Below are 23,243 nucleotides of genomic sequence, written 5' to 3' on the forward strand. Positions count from 1 at the left end.
AAAAGCTACGTCAAGAATAACCGTAGAACTAAAGCTGATTTGCCAGAATTCCAATGTTGCAATGTCAAACGTTTGTTTTGATATTTGTGTTTTTCAGTGATTGAAACCTAGCAACTGCGCTACAGAGTAATGTTCTGATCGAACTGTTACGCAGGACTATTATGAACGTGAAACCCTGACAAAGATTACAAGCGAGACAGTAAGACAATTGTCTACGCTTCATTGCACACAACTGTTGCGACTACTTGAGCTTGAACAATTTCTGCAAATTAATGCAGCGGACTCTACGACAGCATTAGTTAAAATAATCATAAGCCTTACTTGAAAGTTAGTTTTAAACTTCAAAATTTGTAGCTGCAGAACTGCATTTAAATATTTGTTATGACGTCACAAAACTTTGTTACATAACAGTCGTGAGCAGCCGAATGGATCACGGTCAAACTGAATTAAATGACTAAAACAATTGACAGCTTAAGTTTTAATACAGGGGTCGGCAGGCTAAAGGTCCTCGCGGGCAAAATTTTAAGTTTCAAAATTTTCGCGGGCCACAGTTTTAGTTTTAGTCTTTTTTTTACTTAGTTTTATTCACTTTGAGCTACACACATATAAAGCCTATTTAGATTTTTTAAATAAATTAATAATTTTTTAAATCGAAACAACGATTTTTACCACCTTTAACTTTGGACTTAAGAATATGGTTGAATCTTCGGTTCTAGAAATATTTTTTTGATTTCAATTTAAATAAGATTGGAGGCTTAAGCAGACCGTTTCATATTTTTATATGGACTTGGACGTTTTACTTAAGGTTTTTTTTCTTACTAAGTAGATCGTTTCTTATAAGAAAGCACTGTAAGGTTTTTAAGAGTACGAACTCGGTGATGAATTGAGTCTCATTTTCAAAGATGTGTTTAAGTAATATGCACTTGTGCGTAAAAATAGTAAATATTTAGTTTTTACTTTTTCGTTTTTTGAATGTTGTAAATTAGAGCTAGGAAAATTTAAGCCCTCGATATACTTCTCAGCTAAAAATACTTTTTAAAAGAAGTAAAATTAAATTTTCTAAAAATTTAATCATTAGTAAAAAATAATAGTGGTTTAAAATAGTGGTACTACAATTACTTCAAATATAAATTTTGAATAATTGCAGTCTGCAAGAATCTTTTCCTTTAAAACTTTACGTTTAACTTATAACATGGCAACTGACAATTGTTCTTAATAAACAGTTTCGTGATCATTTTAAACTAGGGTTTCCTTAATCAATTTTCTTTAATACCAACTTATATAAGAATGATAAAAAAATATCGCCTTTCTTTCTGAGAAAAAGTTAACTCTTTGGTCGTTGCTAAAAGTTAATTTGTATTAACACTTTGATCAGTATCATTGACCTTTTTACAATGTATGGAATTTGTCGCACCCAAGTCGTCGGTTTCAAACTGAATCTCTTTCTGTTGAAAACATTTTTTGATTAAGTTATAAGAAATTAAAATAAATAAATAAAGCTTATCTAATTGTATGGCGTTTAGAAGTGGAGGTATTGAAATTTTTTTGCGTAAAGTTCTAATTGTATTAGTAAGTACAATGCTTATTTTTATGGAATTGATTTTTGGTTTTTTTATAAATAAATAAAAAATAATAATAGTTTGCGACTTTTTTAATAAATAAAGCTACATAAATAGTTTAAATAACTTTCGTACATGTTTTTAAAGTTATAAATGTTGATTTTAGTATATAAAGTAAACAAAATAATATTTTTCTTGTTTTGAATGAGTATATATAGTTTTAATGCTAATTTTTATCTCTTTATATTGTGCTAATAAAACTAAAATGTCTAAAGACCATTTTGTGGTGTACCAATTTTAGTAGCATACTTGAAAGTATGGTAAAAATTAGAATTTATTTCATTTCAATATGTTTTATAAAGAAATCCTTATTACCGAAGAAACTGAATTTTTTTGAAAGGCAAACTATGACTTAGTAAAAACATGCTAATTTAAGACCGAAACTAAAAAATAAGGCATTGTTTCAACAAATATTAAGATTCGAAAAAGTACGCTTAAAAATAAGTATATTAACTCAAAAGTGCAAAACATAATTAACAAAGATCTACTTGTGTGCTTTAAACGTCGTATTATTTTAGATATAAAATTCAAACTATCTACTTCTTTTATGTGCTCTAGCATCGACCTAATGAACCCTAAATTGATAAAAAAACCAAAAAATTAGCTGTAGAAATATAAATTGTGATAAAAAAAAAACTAAGAAACACTTAAGTTGTTAAGTTAAAAAAAATATCGTTTTTATTGACATAGTATTTAAGTTCGAAGACTAGCCTAGGGAAACTCCCAAATTGAGGTGTGATCAAATGACAATGTAATTACCATTAATGCTAAAAATTTAACTGAAAAGATTTATATTTATTTAAAGTTTGTAATTTATTGAACAATAAAAAAAGACAACCAAAATATTTGGTCCTAGGACCTGGTTCATGAAGAACCTTTCGGTGATTGGGTCGCACACCATGAATACTTTTTAAGGTCTTTTCCAGGACAGAAACGGCTCACTTTTTATCAGAACTCAGAATGCAGTTCTGACTAAGATCTTAACTATGACATACTTACTACAAATACAGTCATGAAAATTTTATGTTTTTATGCTTACTATTAATGATTTTTATAAACCAAGTTCTTAACTTTAAACTGACCTATTAACAAAAGTCCTAGTACTTGCACATTTTGGGTTATTGATGCAACTTAATTGTTATAAATGTATTGACAAAATTAAGGAGTTACTTTATAAAGATCTTCAATAGAACATAAAAAACTTTTCATATCCATATGCAGGATGGCAATTTTATCTGGAAATGTTTATTGTTGCAAGGGGTAGAGTTTAAAACTGATGTTTAATATTCTAATGTTTAGGAAAATGTTTTGAAAATATCCTTAAACTTTGATCAAAATTCATCCATAAATTAGAAAAACTATACAGTTTGAACAAATTTTGTTTGTCAAATATATAATTTAAATTAGAGAATAAGTAACTGTTGTAGACAATAGAAAATATAATACATTCTGCTTATATTTATTATTAAATATATTTAAAGTAGTATTATAGGAGAAGATAAATTTCAAATGAAATAATTTTTTGCTGTTTTAGTTTTCCCTTTCTATAAGGAACCTATTATGCGGCCCGACTTTGCCCTGTCATATCTCAAACAATAATTCTAGTTTTTTGAAACGGTAAAAAGCAATTTGAAGCTTAGTGAAAAACTCTATTAAATAAGATCAACTTGTAAAAAACATGGCTTATCCCCTATGGCCTTAAATGAGAAAGTTCCAAAACAATTGCTTAAACACTGTAGGAGAAGTCTGATTTAAAAAAACATAGTCTTTTTTTTGACATTTGATTTTGGTTCTTTCATAAGAATCCTACTGAACTCTCTTACTTTGTACCTTTATATCTTAAAAACAGATTTGAATTTTGTAAAACAGCTAAAAGCAATTGCTAGCTAAATTAAAGATCTTTAAAGTAAGATTGAAATGAGCCTTATCCCCCCTTAGTGGCAATTTTTGATTTGCATTTGCCTGTTTAATATAATAGATTTAGTTTAAACAATTTTACTAATTAGATGGTTAAAAAAGATAGTTTTGTAGGTTAATGCTTGTTTTTGTTTTCATTTAGGTTTCCTAAATGTATTTTTAGTTTACTTTGTAAGTTTTGAAATAAATGCATGTATTGTAAATTAGTAGTGTAATATCTTAATTTAAGGGAATAGGAAGGTTCCTCCTTGCTTTTTAATAGTTTATCTTATTTAAAAGAGTTTTATCTGAGCTATCAGACTTTTTTGACCACTTAGAAAAATTCAAAGTAAATTTTTAGATACAAGCTATCAAAGTCAGTGCGCTCAATAGATTGCTAATAGAAAGGAAAGCGCAAACCAAAATCAAAATGCAAAAAAAAGACTATTTCATTTGACATTTATCTTCTCCTTCTTTTTTTATCCAATCTTCTTCAAATTTTTACAAAAAGTTTATTATTAAATTTAGATAAATTTAAGGCAGAGTTTTTTATTTTAGAAAAATAAAAATTTTATTGTAAAAAAAAAAAAACTTTTTTGTTTTATTATCTAGAATTTTCATTTGTTGATATTTTTAAAATCGGAACATTGAAAGTCTTTTAAACTGTTAAAAGAACGTTTATGCAAGTTTGAGATCTCTAGCTTAAAAAATGAAGGAGAAGATAAACTTTTAGTGATTTTTTTAATTTTTGAATAAATTTACCTCAAAAATTTGCGGTCCATACATTTGAATCAAGAACTTTTTACAAAAATTAAAATATCCCTCAAATTAAGTAAAATTTTTTATTCTATAAAAACTGGCTTATACTTCTTTATGTTATTTATGGATAGTTTATGGTTTTAAAATCACCCTTTAAATTTAACTTACTTATTTTATTTAAATTTTGATTTTGCTGTAAATGCTTAATTTAGTTGTATTTTAGTTAAATTTTTATCCTAAAACTACTAATACTTATAAATACTTTTTAAAGTATCACTAATCACCCCTAACTATCTACCTATCTCTATATATATCAAGTGCTTTAGATTGTCGCTTTATTATTATAATACCTGACGAGCTGCTTAGCAGTGAAACCTTGGTAGTACTAATAAACTTTTGTTCTGAAATTATTGTTAGTTTTTATTTACTATTGTTTTTTTTGAGCACTTTACTATTATCTAGCTAGAGACTTATGTACTTTTAAAGCATGTACTTTTATAGCATGATCAGCATGTACTCTAGAGTTTCCTAATGGTGGCCATAAGTTGCAAAGGGGGCCAAATTAAGGCCAAAATTTGAAACTTACACTAAAAATTCTGGAGTTGACAATCAAGAAAAAAAAAGGTCTTAAAAGTATTTAAGGATAATTTTGAAAATTGCACCAAATATTATAAAAAAATTTTAAACTTACACTAGACCAGTGCTTTACAGAGTGGGTTGTTTTAGAAAGCTAGGGGGCTATAAGCTGCAAGGGGTGCTACAAAGCTGCTATAAAGCCTTAATTTGAAACTCACACTAGGTACTCTGGAGTTCATAATTAAGAGTAAAAAAGGGATGGTTAAATTGAGAAATCTAATTGATGGGGTCATTGCTTTTTTAATTTCTTCAAAGGGGGCTTCATAAAAAAAAGTTTGGAAAAGCCTGATGTACACTTTAGTCTTTTTAGGCTTAACTTATTGCTTTAGTTTAAGATATAAATTTTAGTCCTTATTTTTTATTATAAATATAAACGCACTAATCAAAAATTAGATTGAAATTATTTTACGAATTATACAATTTTACTTACTACATCAGTGACTAATTCTAGAATAGTAATATATGTAAGTTTTTAGAATATAAAAGACTTTGTTAATTTATAGCTATTTTTATAAAGAGTTTGATACTTAAAAATTAAACTTTTTTTGATAGGAATTAAATGTTTGAAATTTATGCTTGAAATTTCATTTTTAATCTTTGGTTGTAAAAGAGATACCAATGACAGTTGAATCATATCTTTTTTTTTAAGTAGGTAATATGGTTTTATAAGTTATATTATTTTACTAAGTACATCAGTGTTTAGTACTAGAATAGTAATTTAAGTTAGTTTTAGAAATTTATAAAACTATTTTAGTTTGTGGCTATTTTTTTAAGGAACTTGATGCATAAAATTAAATTTTTTGGTAATATGAAGTAAATGCATGAAATTTAGTATTTTAATTTTACTTGTAAGAGAGATTTCAATGACAGTTGAATCATTTTTTTTTATAACTAAATCAATATAAACTTTAAAGTAAATATATAAACTCAGCAATATAATAATTACTATCATTTTTTATTTAATCATAGTAGAAACCATATTTGTATCAAAGAAATGACTAATTTAAAAAAATGGTATTGTTTAAAAGTTTGTAGTAAATTACTTTAAGTTCAAAATAGAATTTAAGATTTTTTTATTTTTTATTAGTATTTTAAGTAGTACTGTAAGTAAATGTCTATCAATGAAAGTAAACTAATTAGTAATGATGAAATTGACTTCCTTAAATCTGCTTTTGAAGAGTTGACAGACATTAAAATAAAAGAAGATAAAGATTTGTTTGAGTTTCAAGTTAAAGTCAATTTGGCAAAAGATACCTGGGTAAAATCAAAACTAACTGTTCTATTTTCTCAATGTGATTCAAAAAGTGATTATGATGTCATACTCAATGCATTTCCCCACAACTTGTTTGCTGATGATTTTTTACCAACATTAAAAGCTGAAATTTTGATTTGCTGTCCCATCAGCCAAGAAGACTTCAGTTCTGCTGTTTTATTTGAAATCTGCAATATCCTAGTCAGCTGCAAAGAAAAAATAAAACAAAATTCTATTGATAAAAAGGGCAAGCAAGTCAAGTTTTTGCTCTTCATTGATCACATGAATGACTTCAAGCGTTATTCAGGACATCTCTGCAACTGGTCTCAAAATCTTGAATTTGCAAGCCTTATGTCAGTAGAAAACAAGCCCCATTACTTTGTGCTGTTGGCCGGAGAAGAAAGAAACTGCAAGTCTTTTGTGCAAAAGATAAGAACCACAAAAGGAATTGACGTCAACAGCGTTAAGAAGCCGTGTAAGGAACGAATGATGAAGGTTCTGTTTGAAGGGGAATGTGGTGACAGTTTGATACATAATTCTTTTGAGGTAGAAAAGTTCGCTACTTATGAGGATATGAAAGGGTACTTTGTGAAACTCAACCTGGTAAGTTTGTATGACAGTTTTGTAGCTGATCAGAATCTCTCAACAGCCTTCAATGAATTAAAGTTGAGATTTAAAACTAAGAAAACAAATAAGTCCTCTGTAAGAAAATAAATTTAGCATTTTTGAGAAGTAGCTTTTTACTACAATCATACTTTAATGTTGTTATAGTTTTTGGCTATTCATTAATGATTTAATTATTTAAAGTACTTATTATATAAAGTTTATATGAACTTAACAACTTACATTTAAATTAATTCAAACTACTTAAAAAGTATTATAAATTTTACATATAGTTGGTACTTTACTTCTTCATAATGTATCTAATTTTCAGTGCTCTTTCATTACTTAAGTTGAGTTATAAGTTGAGGTGTTAAAAATGAAGTGTTTACTAATTAACTACTTGCTTAAAATATTTTTTGTATACTTTAATAATATTATTTTAAAGAAATATAAAAATGGCTTAGTTTACTTTTTTATTTGTAATTTTAAAATAAATTTATCATCAAACCATACCATAGTAAGATAAATTTCTCAATTAAAACTTAAAAATGATGAAGCTTATAAATTTTGAATAGTTAAAAAGTTTTGAATATTTTCTGTTTATCAATTTTTGCATTACATTTGTTTTAAGGTTGTACTATTTTTTTATGAGTTACATAATCTGATTTTTATTTGCCTGTTAAGTACTTTTTTGATATTGCATTGATTGAAGTTGATCTTACATAAATACTATTAAAAAGATAAATAATATAAATTGTAAATTTTCAAAAGGTTTCTTATCTTAGTAAACTTAAGAAAACCTGTTAGATTTTAAAGGTTTTAAATTAAATTTTTTGTTAGTTCAAAAACAAATTAGTTGCTTTTTAATGTAACAACTGTGTGGGAGGAATTATCTATTAGTTTAAACTTTTTATTTTCTTTTGAGAGTAATAAAACTTTTAGAATATTCAACAAAAATTCAAAAAAGTTAAAACAATGTTTTACAGATTAAATTCCATTCTGTTTTGTAATTTTAATATTATATGTATCTGTCCTTGTGTTTTTATAGATAAAAGTTATATTTATCAGAATGTGTTGGTGCATAGTTAAATTTCATTTAGGTGAATGTAATTTTTTGCTTATCCATCCAAAAGTTTCGTAAATTTTAACCTTAAAATAACTTTTTTGTATTAGCTCTTTCTTATAATATCATGTATTAACTTTGACCTAATAGTACTACTAATAATTTTTTTAACTACAATAAAAAATTGTTTTAAAGATTTTTGTTTAGAAAAAAATTAAAACAGTTAATTAAATTTTAGTTATTTCATCCAATTTGCTTATAGCTAATTTTGTTTAGTTGCACTAGTAAACAGCTTAGTTTCAGCATTTTAATGTTATTAGTGATTATTAACTTTCAAGTAATAAAACCTAAATACTATACTAAAAATTACTTGACACAACTTTAGAATATAAAGTTCAAATTTTTTTTATATCTATAGGTATTTAAGATATACTCTGTTCAAATTAATTTTTCTTTTAAACAATATTTTTTGTCTATTTTCTACAATTTTTATATTCTTATGTAAAGTTGATGTTTTGTTTAGTTAAAATTCTATTATTTAATGCTCAATAAGATACATAAACAAATTACAAGTGTTTTAATTTGTGTTTAGGTATTTAAATTGAAAAATATAAATCATGGGTTTTGTGAGGTTATTTGATAACTTTGATTGATTGATACACCTAATGTATGTTTGCAAAAGAATACTTAAATTTGTTTTAATTTTTAAAATTTAAAGAGATTTTAAAGTATAAAGTTTTATCACAAAGAAGTATACTAATTTACTTGGTACTATTTTTGTTTGGGTACAATTCATACAACCTAAAAATTGTTTAATAAACAACAAATTAAGTGATAGTTTATGTTGTTTTCGAAAAACTTAGTATAAATTTTATTTTAGTATTAATTCAATTTTTATTTATGTTTTTCTGTAAAAATATTTTACTTTCAAGAGAGCAGCTTCTATCATTATACATTTGTAATAATACCAGTTTATAGTTTAATAATTTTATTTATTTATTATACTTTTGCAATTAAGTAAAATAAACCTAACATACTATAAGTATAAAATATACATACACTTTGTTAAATTTAACATCTCTTTATTATATTTAGATAGTGTACTAAATATAAACACAATGGATGAAACTTCCCATGAAAAAGTGAAAATTCACAATGAAAGTTCCAGTGAAAAGTTTGAATTTCCTATTGAACATTCCTGCGAGAAAGTCAAAATTCAACGGCTACACGGCACCTACCTTGTATGGGACGCCCGAGATGCTGTGAAAATGCGCAAGGAATGGAAGATGGTGGGGAGGAAAGTTGGTGCTTCGAACGTCAACGTTGAAAAGAGCCTGCCACTTTCGCTGGCCGTGTACCAGGTCAAGTACCTGCTCGTAAAGTACCCCGATCAGGTAGTGGTGGTTGAATTCCAACCTGCTGTTGCGCAGCCTGGTTTCGACCATGAACGGGTGAACCAGGAAGTAGGTGAAAACTTGGAGCGTTTGAAAAGAGAGGAACTTGCAAGCAAGCTGGAGGGTCAAGCGAGGATTTTGGAGGATAAAAAAGAGAAGATAATTGCGGGCCTGAACAAATCGAAAATAAAAACGAGGAAAAGAAAGCTGAAGGAGCATGACAACCGTGAAACAGTGAACTTTGAGTTCACAGAAGCTGATTTCCCAGCATACAAAGAGGAACAACTGGAAAGGTACAGAGAAAGGCTGGAGAAAAACTACAAGCCGAAAGTTAAGCTGGAAATCAAAAGTAAGTGTGGAGGAATTCAAACTGTGGTGCCTTTAGAAGAGCTGAAAATGACGGAGCTGGAAAACGTCCAGTACAGGGTCTTCACCGAACTGTACGACCAGGGTAAGGTGGTGACGGGAGGCCTCAAGTTTGGCGGACACTTCCTGGCCTACCCGGGCGACCCGCTCATCTACCACTCTGAGTTTGTGGTCTACTGTGATACGGGTGAAGTTTGGGACAAGTACAGGGTTGCGGCCCACGGCAGGGCTGCCACAAGCGTCAGGAAAACATTTATAATTGCCTCGATCGACAAAGAAAGTGAAAGGGTGGCTTTTGAGCCTCTTATTCGTAATTATGACAACAGCTAAAACAACTGATGTTTAGATTTTTTGCTTCTTCTTTAAATAGGAAATTTTTTAAATATTTTTATACATAGATACTTTTTATTGGAAATTTTTGGAATAAGTTATATATTTTTCAATGGCATGTATATATTCTTTTTAAAACCTTTAATATTATTTTATAACTTTAACAATAAGTTCTACTTGGAAATCACTTAAAATAAAATAGAAATAGCAAAGCAGTATATAATTAATGGTTATTAATTTTTGAAGTTAATAAACTATTTTATTTAAGGAGAGCCTATAAACTGTAGTGCAATGTCTTTAAAATGTTCAAAAGCTTTTAACAGTAAACTAATAAAAATAAGTTTTGTACACACTAGAAAAAAAAAAATACTACTTGTCAGTAAATAACCTTTGTTATATGTTTTGAGGGTATTTGCACACATTGTGAACTTATGATTTATGTTACAATTTGATTATCACATTTTTTTATTTGAAAGACATAATTAGAGTCATGTAAAAGTATTTTTACATTAAACTAGACTTTTTTTTTGTTTACGTTACTGAGCACAGGTGCACACTGTGATAATCACTGCTTTGTTGTATTACCTTTAGAAAATTGATGTTTAGGTAGAAGTTTTTAAATTTAAATTGGTAATCTTTATTATAGCCAATAAATATTGATGATTATGATAATTAGTATGTTAATGAGCTTGTGCAAACAGGAGCTATTTTATGCATGTATGAAATATACTACTTTCATATAAAATTGTATCTAGCATTGTATAACTTGCAGATTTACTGACTAAGTTTTGGTTACAACTAATAACACCTGATTGTTCTGCACCTGAACCTTATAAGGCTCCAAATCGCACAGATTTTAGCCAATTAGACAATATGGAAAACGAAGCAACCAGCCATCCGTACATTGGTGTTCTGCTGTCGCTGTTGTCCGCTCTGCTCGTAGGCATCAGCTTCATACTGCAGAAGAAAGGACACCAGAGCATAAGCGCAAGTTAGTTGCACACTAATAAAAGTTTGCTATAAAGTGTTGCCTTTGCGTTTTTAACAGTCACTGTGATAATGTTCAACCAGTGAATAGTTGAGTATCAAAATGAATAGTTTAGCATTTCTGTATAATATGAGTAGTTTAGGTTTTACTTTTATTTTTAACAAAGCAATAAAAATGTAAAAGTTAGTTTTAAATTTTAATTATACTAATTTTAGTGAGGCTAATAAAGCACTTAGTTTTTTTACAATGTGCCAATTAACAGTAATTTTAATAAAGTATTATATACAATACGTCTGTTGTTTTTTCAACCACAATTTGTTAGATTAAAACTATTTTAAAGTTCTTTTACAGACACAAGTATATCAAATTTGCAATGCTTAAAAGAAGTAACTTGGTGGATTGGTATGATTTTGAGTGAGTTTATGTGTTCTCAATAAATATTTTTTTTCTTTTTAACAATAAATTTTTTAAGCACAATTACTTTATTAGAATTATTTGACCAACACTATTTTTTCAATGTACTAACTTTTTTGTATAGCTAAAGTAAAATGTTTACAGTATACTAGAAAATCAAGTTTATATAAAATGTTGTATAACAACAATCAAGAAACATATCATTAATATTGTTTACTGCTTAAATCTATAACTATTATGTGCAGAGAGTTTATGACAACATAGTAGGTACAAATACATTTTGCAGTGGGAATAGGGGAAGTTATAAACTTTGTGGCTTACACAATCGCACCCGCAATACTAATCACACCACTCGGAGCTTTCAGAGTTATTGTGACGTGAGTTCAATGTTTATTGTCGAGTTGTAACTATTTCTGTAGGTTTTTGTACCAAGCTTGTATGTATTTCACTTAAACTTTTGTGTATATTTTCGTAAGTATGTAGTTTTTTTTTAAAGTACTATGGGCTTACTTTACTTGACAAAAATGTTGAATAAAGATTTTGATAGTTGTGCTTGAGTAATGTGCTATTATTTGGAGTTTTTATTAGTACAAAAATTGTTTTGATAATATTCATAAAACTGTAAAAGTTATTTTCTAACAAAATACTTAAAAATATTTGTTTTTGTCTTCTTTTACTCGATTAAAACACTTATGAACTAAAAAATATTGTTTTAACTTTTTAAGAATTGCTAATTCCTATGATAATTAGTTTCTATGTTAGTAATATTTTTGTAAAATAATTTTTTTTTGAAAAGTTGTAAATATGAAATATTTTTAAAAGTTTATCTTTAAAAATAACAGAAAAAAATTACTGCTCAAATAAAAACTTAAAGTTCAAATCTACCTATTTTTTACTATCTAATTCCTTACGTTAAAATTGAACAATAGTTGATTTGTTATATTATGTATTGTTAACCTTTCACGCCTTAAGAGATTTGAATAGATTAGTGCAAAAGTTTACATTGTGATATTTGTTCCCAAAGCTTATAAAAGTGTTATAGAGCTTTTGAAATCTTTTTTTTCTTTGCACAGTTACTACTTCACTGTTTTGTATATACAGGGTTGCTAAAAACCTGGAATCATGGAAAAACCTGAGATTTGACAATTTAGGCAAAGAAATAAAACCTGGAAAAATTTGAAATTTGATAAATTTTGAAAACAACCTAAAATTTCGAACAACAATCATTAAAAAAACTGGAAAAACACCTTGAGTTCTAAACTATTATTACATGTAAATAAATTTAAATAAGATATGAAACATCTATTATAAAAACAAGAACAAAAATTGTACCATTATTATTTTTTTCATTAAAAAACACAATTAAAGTAGTAATACAGTGTCTCTTCAATGTTGTTAAACTAGTAAAGACTTTTGTTTCAACTAAGTGTAACTTTATACTAAAATTAGACCAAAAAACTATTTTTTTGAAAAACTGGAAGAAATTCAGAATACCTGGGAGAAAATTACAAAAAGCCTTTGGCAACCTTGTGTACATTTACCAGATCACTTTACTAGATTTATTTTAGTAAAGAGCAGAAAATAAAATAACAAACGTTTAGTGAAATTGTTTTTGTGGATAAAAACTAATTTATTTACAAGTATTTAAACAAATAAATAAATAAATAGAAATATGTTTAATAAGCTTTACTGAGGAATATATGAGATAGAAATATCTCATGTGCAAAACAGCTGTATAAAACTGGTATTTATTATATAATTAATTATTTAATAAATATTTAATATATATATATGTAAGATATATATATATATATATATATATATATATATATATACATATGTAAGTTATATATGTATATATATAAAAGATATATATATTTATCTAATTATATAAAAACTATATTTTATACAGCTGTTTCATACAAAAAATATAAAATTTCATGTACTCTTTAGTAAGCTACAATTTATTACAATAGTAAACAGAAATTTATATTTTGAAAATTTTTATAATAATTGTGACGTAGTAATGATACAGTTTATTGTACAGTTAGCTGAATTTTAAATACGCGGTGGTTGTTAGTTTATGCATTTTAGGAAAGTTTAAAAGGGTCATTTTAGAAAATTGTTTTAAGCTATTAGAAAAAAATGTTTGGACTGTTGGAAAAATGTTATAAAATACTCGTGTTTGCCGCTTAAATTTTATTTTGTTATAATATTTAGTTGGTTTTAATTTCGTTAAAAAAGTATTTTTGATAATGGATACATATGTTTTGTCTTTCGCTTTTCTTGTTTAGTTGTTACGTAAAACCTTTAATAAGATATATATATATATATATATTCATCAGCTTCAAAACAAGTTTAAAATAAAGCACAAAACAAAATCACTAATGAAAGTTAAAGTTTTTTTGCATAAATAGATTATGACGTAATTTTGAAACTATCAAAAATCATGCAAAACGGCTTGTGCAAAAACTAATTTACCAATCGAGAATAAACTAGCAAAAATTCATATAACTTCAGTGAGTAACTATATATTAGGACAGATAATTGAAAGAGATAAAGATAAAATTAAGATGCAAATTAAAATTTAGGTTATTTTAAGATGAAATTAAAACTTGTTAAACTTTAAAAGCGACTTTTTAATATGTCTACAAGACGATACAAACTCGCTTCTTTTGTTTAGGCATCTCTTGTCTTTCAGTGCATATACAACGGCTGATGCTTCTTTGAGACACAGCCTACATATTATGCAAAAAAATTTTAACTTTTATTAGTGATTTTGTTTTGTGCTTTATTTTAAACTTGTTTTGAAGCTGATGAGTGAATAGTCACGAAACTCGAGTCCTTTGAGTTTTGCATCTTTAAATAAACCTTTTTTATAATACAGCCCTCAAGGTGGGCTCTGTGTGAAAAATTTAATTTATTAAGTTAAATAACTTAATTCTATATATATATATATATATATATATATATAGTTTATTCAAATGACGATTTTAAAAATGCTGGAACATATGTTTCATAAAGACAAAAAAAGATTGTCTCTAATCTTCAGCCAGTTCAAATTTAAAATAAAAAGCACTTTGGTAAACAAAGATGCAAAAGTTTACAAAAAAACAAAAACATCGTCATTTCAATAAAATATTTAAAAGCTTTTCAAGTGGGCTCAGTAGAAGGTGTTCAAGTTTGAATATTAACCTTATTTTATATATATATAAAAAAACTGAAGTTAAGCTTCCGCCCTTTTTAAATAGTACTTCAAATTTTCATGACAGTTAAGTTTTATTAACTATACTTAACACTTTAACAAGTTATAGCAATCGCATACTACTGAAATACATTGAATTAAAATTTGTAAAAGTTTTTAAAGTGAAAGGCATAAATCAAAAGTTTTCTTAATCAAACTATGATTATTTTTCTATATACTAAGCTAAGTTTGGTTTAACTTTTTTCTGTATCATGTATAATTGCGTATCAAAATCTATATATATTTATATTTAAAAAATGAGATTGCAAAACTTATTAAAAATAAAAGTTAGTTTACGAAAATAAAATTCTGGTTATTACCAGAGTTTATAAAATTCTTTTGATAGATTTGGTCTAATTTTAAATACCAGTAACTCATTTTTTAAAATAAAACGTAGTATTTTATTTATACTTTATATAGTTGTCATTAACTTATAACTATTTCTAAATTAAAAGATTATAAACTTTACAAAAATTAATTAAAAAATCATGTTATACTTGATTTGTTGTATTTATTAACTTCTTATTTAAATAAAATAAAACATTTCCATTAACATCTATACCAAAATCAAGCTGAGTATTTCTTGAACTATAAAAAAATACTGATGACACTTTTCCTGAAACGTTTAAATTCACAAAAAAATTACTGTATATTAGACACTTCCATTGGTATATTGTAAAAACTCTATAGCACATAAAGCACAAACACACGTATTTTATCAGGTCAGTGCTGTCCGCGGTGTTTTTAAAGGAAAAGCTGAAGCGGAACGGGAAGCTGGGTGTGCTGTTGAGCTTGCTGGGCAGCACCGTGATCATCATACACGCCCCGCAACACGAGAAAATATCAGAATTCGACGAGCTCGTACTGCAATTGACCAGTTTCGGTGAGTTGATTGCACATTGACATCATAACGCTAACTAGTCGGAGCGTTTGAAAAACTTAAATGTCATCATACAAAATAGTACTGAGTTAGTAACATCATGGTGTCGGGTAGCTGTCAAATTTGCACGAGCGTACAAATTGCACGAGGGGACAAAATTGTACGAGTGCATGAAATTGCACGAAGATACTTTTGCACAAAGGGTTTTATTTTGCACGAAAGCACTTTTGCACGAGCAGACAGTTTTGCACGGGTTAATTTTTTTATTAATTTATTTTTTTTTACTATCACTGTTACCCCTAACCCTTACCCTCGGTCGGTAAGTTGTTTTTTTTTTACTATTATTTTTGTTACTATTATTTGTTCTTTTAATTAATTTATTTTTTTTATATATTTTTTTCATTTTTTTTTACTGTTACTGTTACCCCTAACCCTTACCCTCGGTCAGTAACTTTTTTTTTAAATATTTTTTTTTTTCTGTTTTTTTTTTTCTTTTTTTTACTCTCGCGCAAAAATGTAACTCGTGCAAAATTGACCCTTGGTGCAAAATTGTCTTCGTGCAATTTAGCCCCCTCGTGCAATTTTGTTTTCGTGCAATTTAGACCTGTTCCCCTTGGTGTCATGCATGTTTTAGAAAAACTATAAAAACGAAGTTTTTATTTTAATTATTGTGTAAATCTAAAATGTACTTTGCACAATTATTTACAACAACGATCTATTTGATTTGTCCAGTTAAATACTTCTACCAATATTGTAGTTCAACAACAGTTGTACTAAATTCTTTGTGAGCATTTCTGTGTCATTATCCTGCTTTTACTGAAAACTTTCTAGTTGTGTCAACAGCAACTGCAATATTTGTTTTGTGTAATTTACTTTTAATATTAAATTAGTTGCATATCTTTCATTTTTTAATTTCTTAACTCAGTATGGAATTATGCTCTAGTTTCACAAATGTTGCGTCAAACAGCTTTGTGTAACACAAAACAATAATGAGTGCTTTCCCTTATTTGAATATTTTGCATAAATTTTCTAATCCATCAATCGAACCGCAGGTTTTTCGACGTACTGCTTCATACTGGTATCGAGCAGCGTGTACTTGTCAACGAAGGTGGCGCCCAGGCACGGCAACACCAACGTTCTGGTGTACACCACCATCTGCAACATGGTGGGCGCGTTGACCGTGCTGTGTGGGAAGGGGCTGGGCATAGCCGGCAAGCACGCTTTCGACGGTTGGTTTTTCAGTATGAATTGTAAATAATCGGTGTGTAGATCATAATTAATAACTAAAAATATCAAGTAAGAGCTTTATCCAGTAAACTTAGCAATATTTTATACTTAAATAAAAAATTTTATATGATATAGATTAAACATTTTTTTAGTTATCTGTGATGTTGTTTTAGTATCTTTTGACTGATTTTCATATAAGCTTAAATTGTTTTGATCATACTTTATCAAGTCCTTAAATCAACTGTATTGTAACAGTACTACAACTTAAGTATAAAGTATTTTAAAATTGTAATTAAAATCTACTCATATAATATTTATTCAAGATATTTAGTTGTTTTTTTTTTAGCAACTAATTTTCCAGTTGTTATTCTACCAGAACCAAGTCAATTAATTTACTTTTCTAAGCAGCTTATTTGTCCAAACTTTTGATAGAACAGTGTACAGTGCCTAAAACTAACTTTTTATTAAGTACTTTACAGGGTGGCCACTAAACCTAAAATCCTTGAAAATCATGGAACTTACATGTTTAGGCACATATAAAGGCTAAAAGTTCGTGATGTTTTCACTTTATTTTGAAAAACAGTAGAAAATCAAGAAATATATACTTTCAATGTCTAATAGTTTTAATTAAATCGCCATTTGTATTTGTGAAATATTAATTTTCGTGTTTAAGTAATGTAACAAATATATACCTGCCTGCAAACAAAATCAAACACTTTTTCTAATAAAAATATTCTAAACTTTACAAATTTATTATAAGTTTTTCACCCTTGAAATTTTACAAAAAGTTAAGCTAACATCGCTAGAATAACTATTTGGAAGGCAAAATATAATATTGTTACATATTATCATCAAAAAAAGTGTATGTTACATTGTTATCAACGTATAAAGCTAGTGATATAGTATACTAATGAGTAGTTAGTGTTACAAGTATTGTAGTAAATTATGATACATAAACATTTTAACGTTTGATAACTTAGTCATTTGTGTTTTAGTGTACAACAGTAATATTTTATTTTATAATGGAAGAAATGTGAAATGTTGAAATTTAGATTAAATAACAATTTTTCATTATTTACAAAAAGTTGTTTTTATACTTTTGATTTCCAGAGATGTATAAACAAGTAAAGTATTTTTTTAATAATAAAACATATAAAAGGAAATAAATAACTAGCTCTAGAACCTGTCATATATGTTTAAAATATGCACAAAATTTACTTTTACTTTTTCTGTTAGTTGTTTATAGTTAAGTTTACGTTTATATTTATTTTGAAAATTTTAGTTTGCAGGGTTGCCACTCGGTCAGGATAAGTCAGGAAATCAGGAAAAGTCAGGAAAAATTTAAAAAAATTACAAAAGTCAGGAAAAGTCAGGTAAAAATGGGGGGTTTTGAAAAAAAGTCAGGAAAAGTCAGGAAATTTTATAAAATTAAAAAAAAATTCATATTTTGTCAGTTTTAATTTACAAAATTCCTTGTTTTCCAAAGCCTTCAAACGGTAAAAATTTATTAAAAGTCCTTAAAAGTCAGAAAAAAAATCCAAAATTTTCCTGGAATTTTGCAAATAATTTTAATTTTATTTCCAATGCCTTCACCTGGTATAAATTAGTAAAATATCCTTTATACAACTGCAAACAGTTTCTATTAACATATTGAACAAGTACCCTACTTGAACAAGCAGATTTTGTAAGCTTTTTAGTATTGATGATCTGTAGCAAGGACACTTCCATAGTGAAACTGTGATATATACACAAAAATTGTAAAAGTTCCTTATATGTCATTTGTTTATCTAGATACATTTATGCTAGGAAATGCTAAAAAATTGTGTCCTTTTTCAGACAAGCTGTGTTTATAAGGTGATAATACAAGTATTTTGCTGATAGAACTGTTTATTACAAACATGAATCATACACAGATGGTTTAAGTGGTGTACTGGAAGTTTGATAGAATTCAGCAAAAAACTGTTGTTTTTAACCTGTATTAAAATTAGATTGAAAGCTTTATATAGTTTCAAGTGTTAGATTATGTAATTTACAATAAGTTTAATTTAAGAGTATGATTTAGAAAAGTCAGGAAAACTTTGGGAAAAAGTCAGGAAAAGTCAGGAAATTTTTCTCAGCTTGATCAGTGGCAACCATGAGTTTGTATTGAAACTAAAAGCTTGAAAAATGTTCATTGAAAAAGCTTTTAGAAAAAAAATCAACTTAAGTCATGTTTCAAAAAACAACATATATTTTAAATTATAACAAGGTATTAAGACCGTTGAAGTTAGTTTATATGAGTGCTAAGGCTTTAAAAAAATCATTTGACAATGACTTTGAGGAATTAGTTTAAAAAATTTTCATTGGTAGCTATGGAATATAAAATAGATTTATAATAGTTATACAATGTCTATTCAATAACTTAGATTAAAAAATAATTACTTTTTTACCTCAAGTTTAAATTTATTTTAAAAAGCCTTTGATAAACCTGAAATAGAATCAGAAATTCTTTAAAAAAGCCTAAAAGAAATCTCAAAACACTGTTGGCCACATTTACTATAGCTTTAACTGAACAAAAAATTGAACAATTATTAGTAAAGTTTGTGTTGGCGTAATAATACTAGTACTTGCTTACCAAAATAAATGTTTGTCATTATTAGTTTTTCAACCTATAGTTTTAAGTATTTTAGTTTTCATGAGGTATGATATTCATGTAATTTTTGCGATCTTGCCACACACTCAGCATATCTCAGGACATTTTGAACTTTCTGAAAATCTCAGGATGTTGTGAATTTATTTTTAATTTCAGGCTGACTCAAGATAGTTTTAAGATTAAAAAAAGTCACAGGACATGTTTAGTTGATACTATTGCAATATTCTTTTATTTTGTATAACAATTTGTTCAAGATTATTTGATTTTTATTGGCCATAAAATGGTTGTATATTTTTTTAGCCTAGCGAATGTCTCTTCACTGTTCTTGAAAATAACATTGTACTTGTGCCGGAGGTCAATTCTTTTGTAAGTACTTTAAAAAACTCAGAATAGTTTGAGGTAACTCAGGACAGTTTTTGGTCACTCGGGATGGATTTTTTGAACCAAAGAGTGGCAACCCTGCTTTTAAGCAACAACAACATTATTTTTTACAAAGTAAAAGAAGCTAGTAATTTTCTATATACACTACGTATTTTGCAAAAGTTTTAGTATTAATATATCAATGCACTTAGTGTTGATTGTCAATTGTCACTGAAAGCAATTTTCTTAATATATTTAAAAAATTCTTCCCTTTAACCGAGATATTTAAAGCATTGTTTACAACGTTTTTAGTAAAAGTTGAACACTACATGGCGAACTCTAAAAGCTGTTATTTTTCTTTATGAGAATATAGTTTTAGTTAAAAACTCATAATTTTTATGTATTCAATGTTGTCAAAGTAAATGGCTTAATAGACAAATAACGAAAACAGGGCAATATTGATACAGCTATTACTACTAAGCATGCTTGTTATTGTAAAAGTTAAATAAAACGTGAAAAAGATTCTAAATTTTATCATTAATATTTAGCTAGTTTACCAGCTCTTGCAAATAAATCAATTTCTAACAAACTCATATAGAAAACAGCCAGGTCCTCGCTCATCCGCTCTTCTGGCTGCTGATAATATGCCAGATAATCGGGGTGATGACGCAGGTGTTTTACCTCAACAAGGCGCTGCACGTGTTCGACGCAAGCTCGGTGATTCCCCTGCAGTACACCTTCACCAACATATTCATCATATACGGGAGCATGCTGCTTTTCGATGAGCTCGTTAGTTGACTCAAATCAATAAAAAAAAAGTCTAAAACAGTTGCTATTGTTCTTTTATTATTTTTGTATTATTTTTATTTTATTCATCATATACGGAAGCATGCTAATTTTTGATGAAACTGTTAGTTTGTGTGAATAAATAAATTGGTGGATTTAAAGTTTCTCAAACTCATTATCGTAATCGCCCACTAGCACAATTCAAAAACTTTAAACTCAACGCCCTCCCCCTTCTTTAGACATCACCCCTTTATACCTACTTAGTTTTTCATCTCCTTACTAGTTATCGCCCCTATTAGCCGAAAGCTCTCACTTTAAGAAATCCTGCTTTTAAAGTTTAAATAAAAATTAATTATTATTTAGTTGTAATGTTCAATCGTTCATCACCCAAGGTGGTTAAAATTTTCTTTATATTGACACAAATAATCTGACTTTTAAAAAGAATTAATTTTAAGCGTTCATTCAAAAATGAGCAAAAATTATAATAACTTCAAGTTTAAAGTAAGCATAATTTATTTTCTGTAACTAATGTAAACTATTGAAATAAAAAGAACTATTTTATAAAATTTTGATTTATTCTTACTTTAGGTTAGTCATTTACTAAACTAGTTGCAATTATCCAGAACAGTTAAAACATTCCAAATTAAAAAAGTTTTTATTTTGATTGTTTTTAATAAAGTATAGGAATACTTAAGTAACTTGCTTTTTTTCGCATACTTTTTTCACATCAAAATATTTTTTAAAGTTGTATTTATTAAAATACCACACCAGCGATTTAAGCTAAAAAAAATCATTAACTGTACAAAACTTAGGCAACAGTTTTATTTGAAAAATAGGAAGCATAAAAACTTTTTGAACACTCAGTTAGCAACAAAATTATTGTTAATTGTTCCTTTTTTTTTGCAAAAAAAATTCAGTCAAGATGACAGCAGAGCTTAAAACCTGCTGATGAGTTTATATTGTTAAAAGGAGTACCTTTATGACATATAATAATAGTAGATCAAAAAGAAAAAGTGTATATACTGCTAATTTTTTTTGTGTACTGTTTTGAATTGTTATATTGCATTTATATGCATTTTTTCTTAATACTTAATTTTTTTTATATAAAGCATCCATAGATTAATATGTCCAGCAAAGTTTTATGATCAGTGACGTAACAATGACTTTTCAGGCTTACGTGGGACTCGTGGACTGCATAGGGATGTTGTGCGGGTTTTCCTCGATAATAATCGCCGTGCTGCTTCTCAGCTCCAAAAGAAGAGAAGTGGCCAAGATCGAGTTGAAGAAGCACAACGACAAGAACGTCATATGAAGCAGGTTGCATGAAAGTTTTTTTTTTATGAATGTCAAATCTTATTTTTTAAGCTTAAACGTCCTATGCTTTAAACTAGATGATTTACAGTTTATGGTTGTTAAGTTTCTTTGATTCAAATTTTTTACTGGTTTCTTAAACTGATTTACCATAATATTTTGAAACTTAGGATTTCAATAAAAAATACGTACGATTCAGTCACTAGTCCTCTTATAGTTACTGAGTTCTTCAAACATTAGTTTTTTTATTAATATTCTTCATTTTTTGTGCTGCTTTATAATTTTAGATTGACTTTTGTTAATTATTATGATCTTAAAAGTTTGTATAGTTCGACTTGTCATTTATACAATTAAATTAAAAATACGTACCTTAACAATAACTCAAAATTAAGTGTGCCTTTTAAACACTTTTCATTTCAGTGTTTAAAAATCTTATAGTTTTTATATGTCATTTAAACTAGTTAATTATTCATGTTTTAAATTATATTTTTTTAACATTTTGTTTTATTGCAGTGTTTTTTGTAAGTTTTAAGGTACTTTATTATGTCTTTTTTTTGATAAGTTTATAACTCTTATGCAAAGATCTTTATCAATTTGCTAGCATTCATTCCTTGAAACGCTCTCTGTAATTTTGTTTTCATTTTTACTTTGAAAAGACTTCACTTGTAAGTGTACAATTTTCTACTGTGAAACTTTCTTCATTTGATCACTTCATATATATATATACGGTTGTGTTGCAAAATTCAAAGCTCTCAGTGTCTTTATTTAATCGAGTTTAAAACTTCTTTACATTTCAAATACTTATTGTCAGTTTTAAACGAACCTTTTTAAAACTCATATTGTGTTGCATAGTTTTGATATTTATAAAGTTTGTTTTTACTAGCTTCATTGAATATGCAAATGTTTTTACTTGAAAAATATTTTTAATTACCCGCTCTTGATAAAATGTATATTTATGATTTATTTGACCTTTTACTTTATTAACCGATTATTCTTACTACTTAAGTAGTCTTTTATTCGCCTAGTATTTTTCAACACATGATATTTGTAAAACGAGTTTTACTTTAAACTGGTACTTTAATATAAGAAGTATAGGTAAATGAAAGCTTATAGTTTTCATATATTTTGAAAATTAAAGAACGAATAATTGTCAAATTTAGAAATACTGTATAAATGTAATAATTAGGTTAGTTAAATACTGAAGTAGATCTAAAACTTTAATTACAATTTTATAGTAGGCTTTTTAAGTAAAAATAAAATTTATACTAGTAAATAAGTTTAATTTACCGTTTGTAGCTGTGCTTTTAGGTATATATTTTTCTTTAATAGTTATTTTGTTACAACTACTTTTTTATAAAAAGCAATTATATATCAAAATAACAATTAATATGTTTAACAAAATTAAGCATACTAAAAGTACGTTATCTAAATAAATAATTATATAAAAACTTTTAATGTTTAACATCAATTTTAGAATTACTCA

The 23,243-nt window shown here is 27.1% G+C and overlaps 3 protein-coding genes across 3 annotated transcripts; all 3 read left to right on the forward strand.

Annotated features, from left to right (window-relative positions):
* The first annotated feature begins 6,013 nt into the window (after positions 1-6,013).
* On the forward strand, positions 6,014-7,264 carry LOC145829683 (uncharacterized). Its single transcript, XM_082937540.1, has one exon. The coding sequence runs from the start codon at positions 6,022-6,024 to the stop codon at positions 6,874-6,876; it is 855 nt and encodes a 284-aa protein (XP_082793666.1). The 5' UTR covers positions 6,014-6,021; the 3' UTR covers positions 6,877-7,264.
* Positions 7,265-8,946: 1,682 nt separating this feature from the next.
* LOC145828807 (uncharacterized) lies at positions 8,947-10,597 on the forward strand. Its single transcript, XM_082936561.1, has one exon. The coding sequence runs from the start codon at positions 8,947-8,949 to the stop codon at positions 9,916-9,918; it is 972 nt and encodes a 323-aa protein (XP_082792687.1). The 3' UTR covers positions 9,919-10,597.
* A 149-nt stretch (positions 10,598-10,746) lies between these two features.
* LOC145829441 (magnesium transporter NIPA2-like) lies at positions 10,747-22,103 on the forward strand. Its single transcript, XM_082937225.1, has 7 exons — positions 10,747-10,909; positions 11,258-11,320; positions 11,607-11,697; positions 15,287-15,447; positions 16,497-16,673; positions 20,262-20,452; positions 21,621-22,103. Exons 1-7 carry the CDS (start codon positions 10,792-10,794, stop codon positions 21,759-21,761), a joined length of 942 nt encoding a protein of 313 aa, XP_082793351.1. The 5' UTR covers positions 10,747-10,791; the 3' UTR covers positions 21,762-22,103.
* Positions 22,104-23,243: the final 1,140 nt, after the last annotated feature.

Source organism: Thalia democratica, chromosome 2 (genome assembly GCF_965202585.1).
Source record: "Thalia democratica chromosome 2, ktThaDemo2.hap1.1, whole genome shotgun sequence".
Taxonomy (NCBI): domain Eukaryota; kingdom Metazoa; phylum Chordata; class Thaliacea; order Salpida; family Salpidae; genus Thalia; species Thalia democratica.